The 14,056-nt window shown below is 39.4% G+C and overlaps 1 protein-coding gene across 1 annotated transcript in view; it reads left to right on the top strand.

The window, feature by feature from the left end:
• LOC127418724 (contactin-4-like) overlaps positions 1-14,056 on the top strand; it is a 164,860-nt gene that overhangs the window by 63,417 nt on the left and 87,387 nt on the right. Inside the window, exon 3 of the mRNA XM_051659456.1 lies at positions 5,437-5,569. Within this exon, the coding sequence (XP_051515416.1) occupies positions 5,437-5,569 (133 nt within the window). The remainder of the gene's footprint in view (positions 1-5,436; positions 5,570-14,056) is intronic.

Genomic DNA, 14,056 nt, shown 5'->3' with positions numbered 1-14,056 from the left:
AGCTCTTCTGTGCTCTATTATCACCCAGATTCACAATGAACTCCACCTCTCCATCATCAGTGAGATTCTAATTGAAAACTAGGTAGACCAATTTAGTCTTTCTGGTGCAGAAAAAAAAAAAAATAACAGTTGGTTTAGAATTTTCAGACACATTAATTCAGCTTACTCCCCTCTGGAATCTGATGTCTGCACAAGGTAAATAAACAAGTAACGTTGAAGTGCAGTATCTGCTTATCACGGGTTTCTGAAGTAATTTCTCAGGAGAATGATTTCCTCTAAAATTAGCCACCCAAATTTAGGATTAAAAAAGTCGGTAAGTTAAGAGTGCACATCTGCAGCTAGACTCTATTGATGAGAGTTTCAGTTAAGAAAGTAGTCATAGTGACATGATGTTTCTGCATCCGTAGTTCTCAACTGGTGGTTTGCAACTCAAAAATGGATCACAGGTCTGTCCTGACAGGGTCACGTACAGCAGGAAAAAAAACAAAAACAATGTTAAATGCAAATGCAAAAAATGCAACCAACAATGTAACCTTGCATATTTGCAGAATCGTGCATAATAAATAGGCTTATCAACTTAAGTTTAAAAGCAAGGAGAAATTGATTCCTAAATCTTTTGCTTTATTGTTGATGTTATAGGTTGTGCATCCAATCAAACTTTATGATATTTTGGCACAAATTCATCTGTCACTTTGTGAGAAGCTGGCCAAATTACACTGGAAAAAATGGTAACCTGTAATTGTTACAATAAGGAGATATTTCTACTTGATCTAACCCTTAAAAAATGTTTGGTTGGTGTAACCTAATGCAGTCAGGTTGATTCAGTGATGTTAAAAAATATTTTTGAGTTGAATCAAACCAGTTAATTTAGATGTTACCACAAGATGTACATTTTTTAGGTTAACATTTTTTCCAGTGTAGGCAGATGCCAACATCCTCAGAAACCATGAAGAGAACTATGCAAAGTAAAAGAAAATACGACCCAGAGAACAATGTATATTAAAAGAATAGTTCAAACAAAAATTACAATTCTCTCATCATTTACTCATCCTGATGCCATCCCAGATGTGTATGAACACAAACTAAGATTTTTAGAAGAATATTTCAGCTCTGTAGGTCCATACAATGCAAGTGAATGGTGACCTGAATGTTGAAGGTCCAAAAAGCATATAAAGGCAGCATAAAAGTAATCTATATGACTCCAGTGGTTAAATGCATGTCTTCAGAAGCTATTTGATAAGTTTGGGTGAGAAAAAAAATCTATATTTACATCCTTTTTTACTGTAAATCTTAACTTTCACTTTCTTTAGACTTTCTCTTTCACATTCAGCCACTAACTGATTAAGATTTATAGTAAAAAAAAAAAGTTAAGATTTATAGTAAAAAAGTGAATGGATTACTTTTATGATACCATTATGTCCTTTTTGGTCCATCTGAGTTCTGGTCACCATTCACTTGCATTGTGATGACCAACCGAGCTGAAATATTCTTCAAAAAGCTTCATTTGTGTTCTGCAGAAGAAAAAATGTCATACACATCTGGGATGGCGTGAGTAAATAATGAAAGAATTTTCATTTTTGGGTGAACTATTACTTTAAATATAGGTTCACTTGCAACGAGGATAAGCATATGTTGTGCCGACCACAATTTGTTTTGTGCTGTGAATTAATGGATTTCAAAATTCAAGAGACAATTACAAACCAAACACTCAAACTATGAAGACAAGCTTCAGTTTTTCAAAAGAAAGCAACAGAACACATTATAAGTCAACTTAAAATAGTTCATGGTAATTTTCATACATGTCAGTGATGCTTTTGTTTGCTTTTGTACAATAACAAATTTTGGTACTGTATTGGGCCACCACTTCATGTTCATTGTAAAATCTGGATTATGAAGCAAAATAGTTAAGAATAACTGTTCTAGATAAGTCAGTGCTCATTCTGTACATACAATAGATACTATCTGCACTTGTTCATAGCATGTTTGAAAGGTCAGGAAGACCAAAAATATCTAACTGAAGAGACAGCAGAACATAGAATTACGAATACATGGACAGCCAAAGAATAGAGTTTCCATGCAGACCTGGATCTCATTTAAATAAATCTTCAGTCTATCATATACAGTATATATATATATATATATATATATATATATATATATATATATATATATATATATATATATATTGTTGTATTAATCAGCATAAAACAATGATTTTTAGATTATGCAAATTGCCTTCACTCCCGTATAAAAACTCTTCGTTCTGCGCATTGTTTGCCTGATGTCTTATCTTGCTGAAGACCATTTGTGCTTAATAAGACAGGATAAGTGGTTTGTGCTAACTGTCAACATGTAATTACTGAGAATAATAAACCACAAAATTTGTAAGCTTTTAAGTGTTTACACGATACACACAATTAAGCTACTTTTCTGCAAGTTAGTGTCTTCTGTATGAGGAAATTGCATTATACAGCTTTGTGGGTCACCATGTGTTTCTTGAAAATTAAATCAGCTCTGGCTTTCTTGTTGTTGTTTGTGTTATTTACCAACTGAATTTATTAACTGAAAACAGGGATGTGGATAAGGAATGTATGTTGAGAAAGTTGCAGTTGTTGTTTTCATATATTAAGGCCTACTTTTTTATTTTCTCTCCTTGTAGTGTTTCTGTACACTGTAAAAAAAAAAAAAAAAAGAGTCGTTAGGTATAAGATGTGATCTCTGGGGTCTGAGGGTGTTTTGGGCCCTGGAGAAGTTTTGACATGCCTTGACATTTGTGCTTTTTTCAGTTGCTTAAAAACATATTAATGGCTAAAATCTGATAACACTGTATTCAGCACAAACTGGGCTACAATAATATGTGAACAACATGTATGTATGTTTGTATTTTTGAGAAAATAACATTTATGCTTAATTTTTGAAAAAACAAAAATTTTTAGTCACTGAAATAAGGCCATATAACACATACTAAACATTTGTTCACAAGACTTTTGAGAACTGGATCTTGTAGCCTAGAGTTTTTACTACAAAAATGATGTGAAAACCATCCTGATCACTCATTCATACAAAACAATATAGTCATTTAACTTTTGTAAGACACTTTTAGTGTTAGAAAGGCCTTATGTGAGGAGGAGTGAATGATCATGAATACTGATGTGATTCACACCGGAGGAGACAAAGACCCCTCCCCTGAGAGAGAATGAATGTGAGGAGACTTAATGATTGAATGTATTGTTTTTAGCTTATTCACAAAATCAAGTTTAAGCTAAAAGTAATCTGACTATACATTTTCTTTACATACTTTACTTAAAAACTTTAGACCTACGTTCAAAAGTTTTAGATCGGTAAGATTTTTTAAATGTTTTAAAAGAAGTCTCTTCTGCTCACCAAGGCTGCATTTATTTGATCCAAAATACAACAAAAACAGCGATATTGTGAAATATTTTTACAATTTAAAATAACTTTTCTAATTGAATATTTTGTAAAATGCAATTTATTCCTGTGATCAAAGCTGAATTTTCAGCATCATTACTGCAGTCTTCAGTGTCACATGATCCTTCAGAATTCATTCTAATATGCTGATTTTCTAATATGGGCATATTTACAGCACATTTTACACCTGAACAGATATTTGCAAGCACAAGCTTCGTTGATGATAATGAGGCAACATAAACACTAGTTAAAATATAATCTAAACATTCATATTATTTTTATATCATATTACATCATATTGATATTATACAGCATACAATTTAAATACCTGCTTTTGCCGAAACAACATTTAAATGTAACTAAAACTTGCCTATTAGGACATATTTCAAATTTCAGTACTCTGACTCCTGGCTGGCAAGTCTGGAAATAGTCCAACTAGTAAAATATGTACGTTTATATAAAATAGCATGTCAACTAATGTAAGTAAAGACTTACTCATCCGAAATTGTATCCACGGCTGGATCAAGTCGCTCTTCAAACGTTCATCGTCGGAGTCCCACTCTTCTTCTGAGGAAAATGTGAACTCTTCGTCACTATCCAGGAGCTTCCTCACCTGTGTAGCGTGCCATCTTCCAAACGCGCAGAAAAGTGAATGAACTTGATGTTTTTTAAGGCATTGTTGGGGCCATTTACCATTTGCATTGATCGCCTTAGCACATTACCGTATGAATAGTGCCCTCTGCCCGTGGGTGTGATCACATTAGGGATAATTAGCTGAGCCAGGAGAAAATGTACATTGCTTTGTTTCATACAGATTACATTGCAGGAGAATATTTGTTTTAAATTTGTAAAAGTAGACATTTTAAGCTTTCTTTAGACAAACTGTATGTTTCATGTTTGTCTGATAAGTATTTGTGGAGTTTCAGTTCATTTTTGTGACGTGTTTCAGAAAGATGCTCGCGGAGACAGAGACGGCTGAAAGCGCACCCTGTTTATTTTCTTTATTTTACAAAAGCACAAGGTTTTGTTGTTATTGTGAGTGTACACAAATAAAAGTAGACCCTTTATAGTCTCTAATGATGTCTTACACTTATCTGTGTGCCCAAAAATGATGGAGTATTTTAAGTTGTTTCCGCTGTTATGATGAAAAAATACAGCAGGACGTGCCGGCGCGTCCGTCGACCCCAGAGGGTTAATGTGCATGGTGATGTCTAAATTAATTGGTTTTATTCAATGCAAATATATTACAGTACATAATATGACTGACTTAACCTGAGTACATTGTTACACCAACAAAATAACATTTTAAGGGTCAAATCAGGTAAAAAATAGTGCCTTAATGTGTGTGATTTTTTTATTTCAGTGTTAAAATTCTCTCACATCCCAGCATTATATACATTCAACTACAGGTTGACTTCACCTCTGTGTAAACACTGTGTCTCTGTGGTGCTATCAAAACAAGGTTACAATAGTGTGTGTGCATGTGTGTGTTTGTGTGTGTGCATGCGTGCATGTGTGTGCTTGTGTGAGTGTGTGCGTGCATGCATGCATGCATGTGTGTGTTTGTGTGTGCATGCATGGATGGGGGCTTTCTGTTTGTCAATGGGAGTTTTCTGGAATTTGAAAAAAGTGATTGGGTTTAGTAATGATTCTGCAGTAATAATGACACACTTCAATTTTAAGGAAACAGTTGCACTTTCAGTTTTTTACAGTATTAATTAGATAAACGTCTGTATTTTACCACATGCTTATATTGGTCTCTGTGATATTAGCATCTTGAAGGTGTAGTCTAGCAAGCATCCTGCCAACAATAGTCCCTGGTGTTTTAAAGATTTTTTCTGATTAGCCTAAAGTTGTGCTGCCCACAGCTATTGAATGACAGCTAGGCTTTTATCCAATGAACACATGGATACCTCTTAATACAGCTATAACATGTTTATCCAACTCTAGCATCTTAACGTAGCGTTGACTAGCATGGTAATTCACTTTTCTTTTCCTCACATTCAGAAGGCAGTGGTCTTCTGAGGCCAGTATTTACCAAACAGCCGGGAAGTATTGTGTTCCCTCTACATCTTAATGAGCCCAGCCGGGAGGTCACCTTCAGCTGTGAGGCCCAGGGACATCCACCGCCATCATACAGGTGAGATCCTGCATTACGGAATCGACAAACTTGTTTTGATCATTTTCTTTGTCAGTGATAATCAAGGAAGTCTGAAATATAATGAGATATTTCAAATGTTTGTTGCTTGCAAAAAATTCTCCACATGCAGCAATGACAGCTTTGCAGATCCTTGGCATTCTAGCTGTCAGTTTGTCCAGATACTCATTTCACCCCAAGCTTCATGTAGCACTTGCCATAGACATGACTGTCTTGTCGGGCACTTCTCACGCACCTTACAGTCTAGCTGATCCCACAAAAGCTCAATGGGGTTAAGATCCATAAAACTCTTTTCCAATTATCTGTTGTCCAATGTCTGTGTTTCTATGCCCACTCTAACATTTTCTTTTTGTTTTTCTGTTTCAAAAGTGGCTTTTTCTTTGCAATTCTTCCCATAAGGACTGTTGTACATGAAACTGGTGTTGAGTGGGTAGAATTCAATGAAGCTGTCAGCTGAGGATATGTGAGGTGTCTATTTCTCAAACTAGAGACTCTGATGTACTTATCCTATTGTTTAGTTGTACATCTGGCCTTTCACATCTCTTTCTGTCCTTGTTAGAGCCAGTTGTACTTTGTCTTTGAAGACTGTAGTGTACACCTTTGTATGAAATCTTCAGTTTTTTGGTAATTTCAAGCATTGTATAGCCTTCATTCCTCAAAACAATGATTGACTGACGAGTTTCTAGAGAAAACTGTTTCTTTTTTGCCATTTTTGACCTAATATTGACCTTGCCATGCCAGTCTATTACATACTGTGGCAACTCAAAAACAAACACAAAGACATGATGTTAAGCTTCATTTAACGAACCAAACAGCTTTCAATTGTGTTTGATATAATGGCAAGTTATTTTTTAGTACCAAATTAGCAGTTTAGCCTGTCTAGATTTGATCAAAAATGTCTTTTTTCAAATAGTGATGGTGCTGATATATATATAATAAAAATAGATGGCTACTTTTGAAAGCCCATTGTCCCCTTAAGTTGTAGTTACAGCATCTGCCAGCAGGGGCTAACTGGGCCAACAGAATCAGAATCAGAATGAGCTTTATTGCCACTGTGGGGGAGGAGGATGCCGAGCCAGAGTTCCACGACATGGCCGCCGCCGAGCCAGCATTCCACAACATGGCCGCCGCTGAGCCAGCGTTCCACAACATGGCCGCCACCGAGCCAGCGTTCCACGACATGGCCGCCGCCGAGCCAGAATTCCATGACATGGCCGTCACCGAGCCAGAGTTCCATGCCACGTTACAGCAATGCCTCAGCCTGCTCCATGCCACGTCACAGCCACACCTGAGCATTTGGACCTGGAGATGGTTCCCACCTTATACCCACCCTTAGTTCTCCTGAGCAGGCAAGGGGAACTTATGGCCCTCCGACCCCGCTTGGACCCTCCGAGTCCTGGATTTTGCCTTGGCCTGTCGGTCCCTCGACATTGCTTCAACTCTGCGTTCCCTCAGCTCCACTGCAGTCCTTCAGCCTGTCGGCTTTGCCGGGGTCCCTCGTCCCTCCGGCTCCTCCTTGGTCTGTTGGTCACCCGGCTCCGCTTTGGCTTTCCAATCCTCTGGCTGCGCCTCGTCCCTCTGATCTGTCAGCTCCACTGGGGACCTCCTTCCCTACGGCTCCACCTTGGTCCTCAGTCCCACCGGCTCCACCTCAGTCTTCCGATCCCCCAGCTCCACCTTGCTCCTCTGAGCCTCCAGCACCACCTTGGTCCTCCCTGCCATCAGCTCCACCCTGGCCCTTCGGGTCTTTGGCTACTCTCCGGGCACCAAGTTCCATGGCTCTGCCCCTCGAGCCTCTCATGGCTCCGCCTTCCATGGCTCCGCCCCTTGAGCCTCTCATGGCTCCACTCCCCACAGACTTTGCCCTGGTCCCATGCCCCTCGCCCTTTCTTGCCACACCACGCCCCACGCCTCAAGACGCCCCCCCCCCCAGCTCCCTACAGATCTTTGGAACTTTGTAATGTTTTTTGTGTTTGTTCTTGTGTTGGGGTGTTGGGAGCCACCCCTTAGTGGGGGGGATATGTCATGTGTATTTTGTTGATTCATGTCTTTTAGTTTGAAATGTTTAGTTCCTGTTTCCCTTGTCATGTGATTCCTGTTTTCCCTCCATGTTCATGTGTCATGTTTTCATTGGTTTATTGTTTAATTATCTTGTTAGAGTTCTGTTTGTTCATTGGTTTATGTTCTCCCATGTCTTGTATTTAAGCCCTCATGATTTCCATTGTCCTTTGTCAAGTATTGAATGTAACTCTGTAGTCAAGTCAAGCCATAGTCAAGTCCATGTTCATGTTTTATGTTTTCTTTCACGTTTATGTTAGAGTTTTTTGGATTATCACGTTTGTAAATAAACTGCACTTGGGTTCTCTCTACACTTCGTCATCGTCTTCGTCATTGCCATTGCGAGCACATGTTACAATTACAGTGAGATACAGAATATAAAACAAGGTAAGAGTATAAATAGACATACAAATAACAGGACATATAACAGAATGGCGAAGTACATGTGCAAGTGGTAATGTATGTGTAAGGTAGGGGTATGTACAGTTATTTAATTAAATATGAGTGAATTTACATATGTATATGAGATATGTATTTACATTATTGCACTTTGGGGGAGTCCTGAGGCAGTTTAATTGTTCATGAGGAAAATGGCCTGAGGGTAAAAACTGTTCTTGTGCTCTTGTGCTCTGTAGCGCTGGCCAGAGGGCAACAGTTCAAAGAGGGAGTGGGCAGGGTGTGTGAGGTCTAGAGTGATTCTACCTGCAAGTTTCCTCACTCTGGAGACGTACAGGTCTTGAAAGGTGGGAAGGGGGCACCAATAATCCTCTCAGCAGTCCTGACTGTGCGTTGTAGTTTCCTTCTGTCTGATTTGGTGGCTGAACCAAACCAGACAGTTATAGATATACACAGGACAGACTCAATGACAGCCGAGTAGATCTGTGTCATGTCAACCAGCCAAACCTTGACTCTTGGGTGACAATCAATGATAATTTATTAAACTGTTTAATCATTTCCTCAATGCCACATCTACGATTCAGTTCAAGCTTAGGGATCTTGAACGTTTTCCTCTTATTGAGCACATGTTTGGTATTTCTAACAAGAAGGGAACTCAGGCTGCCAAGGACAATTAATTTATCATAGACTGAAGCCCCAATCACACTGTCAGCGCTTTTGTCACCAGATGTTGCTAGTCTCTGTATTTCTTGTTGCTAGTGGGTGTTCCTACTGCTGTCGCTCTAATGTTATTGGTTGGCTGCACAACTGGCCATAGCTTCAGACAATCTGATCACAGATGAGCTAGATTGGCACTAAAACAAATATATCATTCATTTTTGACAAGGAATCATTTGTTTTTCCTCAAATAATGAACATTCTGCATGGGAGCGTGCTTTTATAACTACTACAGCTGTGCTCAATGCATCCTATCATGAACAAGACGAACAATCTATTAATGCATGGATTAAACTTACTAACATTGTCAACAATTTTTGCTACATTATCCAATTTGATAAGAAATCAGTTTATTTGCTGCTAAAAATTAGCATTCTGGACGGGAACGTGTTATAAACTGCATCTATACTATTATATCAACACAAAGATCGATCTTTCAGTGTATCAATCAAACTCACTCAGAATGCTGACAGTTTCTGACATGGTTTTTCATGCATCACTGTGTTATTATATCCATGAAAATTGTTACAGAAACATGATATAGAACAGTGAAATTGATGACAGCAACAACTCCTCCATCTTTCCTGCACTCGTCTCCATTATCTCACAGGAGACAGATGACATCTTTTCTCATTGGCTGTCACTGTGCAATATCGGTCTGCATTTGCATCAAGTTGAACTTCTCAATTTTGTCTCGTCGCTTGACATGCCCACATCCTGTTGCCAACGGTTGCTGTTGCTCATCATTGAAAATGAATGGTCTCCTGTCACTTGCATCGAAAAAATCGCTGACAGTGTGAACAGGGATTGAGCCTTCCATTGCTGGCATTACGAAAGCCCTTTGTATTGTCTCTAAAGTCCTTGATTTGACTCATCTTGAGTCAAGACCAATCTGAACCAGTCTCAGCTGATTTGGCATTTCTCATTCTTTTATTTATTTATTTTGTGCGAGACCCACGCTGAGTCTAATTGGATTTAATTTCTCTTTGAAAAGCTATTTCTTCAGCCGCTTCTCTTGTTTTTATGGCTGCTCTCTTGCTCTTTCTTTGCCTCACTCATGTGCTTGTGTGTGCGTGATTCCTTATCTGTGTGATTTTAATTGGAAGAAGCTGTCTGCACACGACTGGTGATTCCATTGTGATTCATATGAGCTGGCCGAATTTTGCTAAATGTATACAGTATACTGATAAGTATGCATTTAAAACGGTGATTCACTGAGATTGTGCTTTGAATGTGTGCATTGCTAGGGATGGGCTTCCATGGCTTAAACCCTTGATATTTTTAGTAAAGCCCAAAATACATTTTTATCACATTGTCCTTACCCCCTATAGTTTTCATGCCTGGTCAATTTTGGTCATAAAGGCCATTCAGAGCTTTAATTCTGCTCTACACTTCACATGTAGTCATGCAAGCTAGATATTTGACTATAGGTACAATGTCTAATGCATACTGCAGTGCAGTTTCTGTGTGTAAGCTCATTTAAATTACAGAATAAATGAAGCTGTTAATGCTTTGTGGTCAGGGTTTTCTTCCATCCAGATGTAATAATCACCAAATATTTTAGAGATATAACACTTAATATTTTAGAGCCATAACTAAAATTCAAAAGTTTCTCAAAATTATAGCCACCTGACTATTTATGCAACTATGTACACTGTAAAAAGTAATAACCTGCAATTATTACCTAAAGGAGCTACAGTATATATACCTGACCTAACCCTTAAAATTAGTTTTGTTTGTGGAACCTAATTTCTTCAGGTTGATATAGTGATATTAATTCATATTTTTGAATAACTAAATAATATTTTTGATTAATCAATAACAATCTTGAAATCTTAAATATAACCAGTTAATTTAGTAGTTAAATGTATTTAAGGTTAAGATTTTATTTTTCAGCATACTTTGAACTACCTTTTATTTTCATTTTAACTCCTTTGAGGGAAAAACAGCCAGTTTAAAGCTCCAACATCTGTCTACAATCAACAGAAAATTGCATTTACTGTGAAGTTTAAAAGTTAGACACTGTGTTCTTTCAAACAGGTTTTTTTTTATTTTTTAATTTTTTTTATTTTTTTATATGAGTCTGAATATTAATAAAGATACATGCAGAAAATGTGACTCTGCTCTTGGATTTCTGTAATTCTGTTCAGCTATTAAATTGTAATTTTGAATATTTTCACAGCATTTGAATGCATAATTTGGATGAAGTTTAAAAAGAATGGAATGTTCCCAGCTGCACTGCTTGGGCATTCACTGTTCTCATGAGACATACTCAAAATATTCAGAAAATAATATGTCTAGACAGCACAGTCCTGTAAGAATGCCATTACAGTGAACCAATTTATTTTTTTATAAAGTGCATCATTGAATTTGATTGACAACACAGAGCAAACAGTAGGCTGTTCATGCAAATATTTATTGCCCTTGCCCTTGTGCAGCACGGTACATATTTCTATCAATATGTAAAGGTCATAGACATGGCCCGTAGTGTGTGCGATGAAGACGTGACCTCATGATGTTTTCAGTGTTGTATTGATTTCCAATGTACATATATACAGTATAATCATACAGGTAAATGACATGGATCCCTTCTTTGTCTACATTACAATCAGATGGCCAGCGTACTATGTTGTAACCTTCTCTGTTTTCTTCAGTTTAATCGATAAAAATTATCCTTGTTTGCTATGGCTTACGCAAAGCAGACACATTTGTTCTAATTTGTATGCAGTGACAAAGAGGTCTGCTTTTTCCCAGTGATTACGGTTTGATAATGAGGAAAAGCAGTGATTACGTTACTTGACTGTATTGATTGATAGTGTTATGACGTACAGACGGGGCTGTTGTTGGTGTGGTTGTGAACTCACGTGCCTCTGGGGGTATTGTGATGGCTTCTGATCTCTTAGGGGTGACAACAGTCATCAAACTGTTGTAGAAGTCATGTCTGTCTGCTAAATAGACTTTGCTGTTGTAGTTTTTTGTGATATATGCTGCAGATATATAACAAATAGGTCTTAGTTCTGCATATATAAAACAAATACTCTTATTTTCAGTGTTCATAAAAATACAAAGGCTATTTACTCTTAGTGTAAATGCTGCTACATATTTTATGTTATTATATAACATTACCCTGTTATACTATTATACTAATCTAAATACTAGTATAAATACTAACATACACTATTAGTTTGTTATTTCATAAAGTAACATTTAATAAAATAGTAAAGCAATATCACACAAGCAAGAGTGCTTTATGGCCTTATATCAGCACGGCTATGATTCGGCCGCAGTCCAAGTGCCGAAAGTAATCACAGCCATGCTGATTTAGAGCCATACAGCATGATTGCAAGTGTGGTATTACTTTTATACAGCAGTGTAACAGGGTTCAGTGGAAAGGAGGAGGCGGGAACCAGATGAAGCATCAAAGTAATGTTTTGAATAAACTTAAAACCAAAGACATGCAAACATAAACGCATACACGGCAGCTGCCTGTAGCTCTCTCTCTCCCGAACTGCTGCATCTCGTTGCACCCATCCCTCTCGTCAACTGATTAGCACGATTGGGGGCCGGGCGTGCATAGTCACGGCCCGGCCCAGCCCCGCCCACCTGTTTGTCACACTCCTCCCTCCTTTGCCTTTGCTCCTTTGAAAGAGAGAGAGGAAAGAGAGGAAAAACGTACACGCCAGTTCCCAGACACGCCGTTGCCTGATCCTCGATCACTCCTCCACCCTCTGGTGGACAACAGCCGCTCCTCCCCGGGCAGACCGAAGCTAGTCCTCCAACCCCTGGTGGACGGAACGCCCTTCCGCATTTCGCCAGCCGGTAGGGAACTCCGGCTCACTGTAATCCGATGGCGGGACACCTAGGGGAAAGGAAGACATTGAACCACTTAATAGCCCGTTTTTATTGGCCGGGCATTGGAGGCGATGTCCACTGGTGGTGTGCGGCGTGCCGTGAATGTCAGCTGGTGAATCCACCGGCCACCCCAAAAGCACCATTGCGCCCCCTTCCATTGATTGATGTCCCCTTCGAGAGAATTGGCATGGACCTCATTGGGCCATTAGAGCGGTCAGCACGCGGACATCACTTTGTGTTAGTCCCAGTGGATTATGCAATGCAATATCCAGAAGCAGTGCCTCTGCGCAGCATCTCAGCATGCAGTGTGGTGGAGGCACTCTTCAAGATTATTTCCCAGGTGGGGATTCCAAAAGAAATCCTCACCGACCAGGGCACAACTTTTATGTCACGGACACTACGCGAGCTTTATGAATTATTGGGAATTAAGGCGATACGCACCAATGTCTACCACCCACAGACAGATGGCCTGGTAGAGCGTTTTAATAAAACCCTTAAGAACATGATTCGTAAGTTCGTGCACAAGGATGCTAGGAATTGGGATAAATGGCTCGGCCCCCTGTTATTTGCAGTACGAGAGGTCCGGCAAGCCTCCACTGGCTTTTCCCTGTTTGAGCTGCTGCATGGGCGGCGCACGCACAGGGTGCTTGACGTCATCAGCGAAGCTTGGAAGGAGGGACCTTCAAATAGCAAGAATGAAATTCAGTACGTTCTTGATTTTAGAGCAAAACTCCACACCTTGGGGCAACTAACACAGGAGAATTTGCTCCAAGCTCAAGAACGACAGAGCCGACTGTATAACAGGGGTGCTCAGCTGTGGGAATTACTGGGAGATAAAGTACTTATATTACTATCCACATCGAGCTCCAAATTACTCGCCAAGTGGCAAGGACCCTTTGAGGTCACACAATGAGTGGGGGATCTCGATTATGAGGTAAAGCGAACCGATAGAGGGGGTGCACGTCAAATATATCACCTCAACCTCTTGAAATTGTGGAGGGAGGCGGTCCCTGTGACGTTGGCTATGGTAGTTCCGGAGATGGCAGAGCTAGAGGTGAATATAAAACCTAATCATAACACCCCGATCACTTGCGGAGACCACCTCTTGCCGTATCAACTCGCAGGGGTTGCCAAGTTGCAACAAGAATTTGCAGTCGTGTTATCCCCTCTACCGGGTCGTACAAACCTCATCCAGCACCACATCAAGACCGAAGCGGGAGTGGTGGTACGTAGATGTCCCTATCGCTTGCCCGAACACAAAAAGAAAATAGTTTGGGAAGAGTTGGATGCGATGCTTGATATGGGGGTAATAGAGGAATTCCTCTATTAATAATAGAGTAATAGAGGAATCCCACAGCAATTGGTCCAGCTCGGTTGTTCTAGTGCCTAAGAGAGACGGGTCTGTATGTTTCTGTGTGGATTATAGGAAAGTCAAAGCGGTCTAAA

This window comes from Myxocyprinus asiaticus, chromosome 28 (assembly GCF_019703515.2).
Source record: "Myxocyprinus asiaticus isolate MX2 ecotype Aquarium Trade chromosome 28, UBuf_Myxa_2, whole genome shotgun sequence".
NCBI lineage: Eukaryota > Metazoa > Chordata > Actinopteri > Cypriniformes > Catostomidae > Myxocyprinus > Myxocyprinus asiaticus.
The sequence above is the reverse complement of the archived record's forward strand: the minus strand, read 5'-3'. Positions and strand labels throughout refer to the sequence as shown.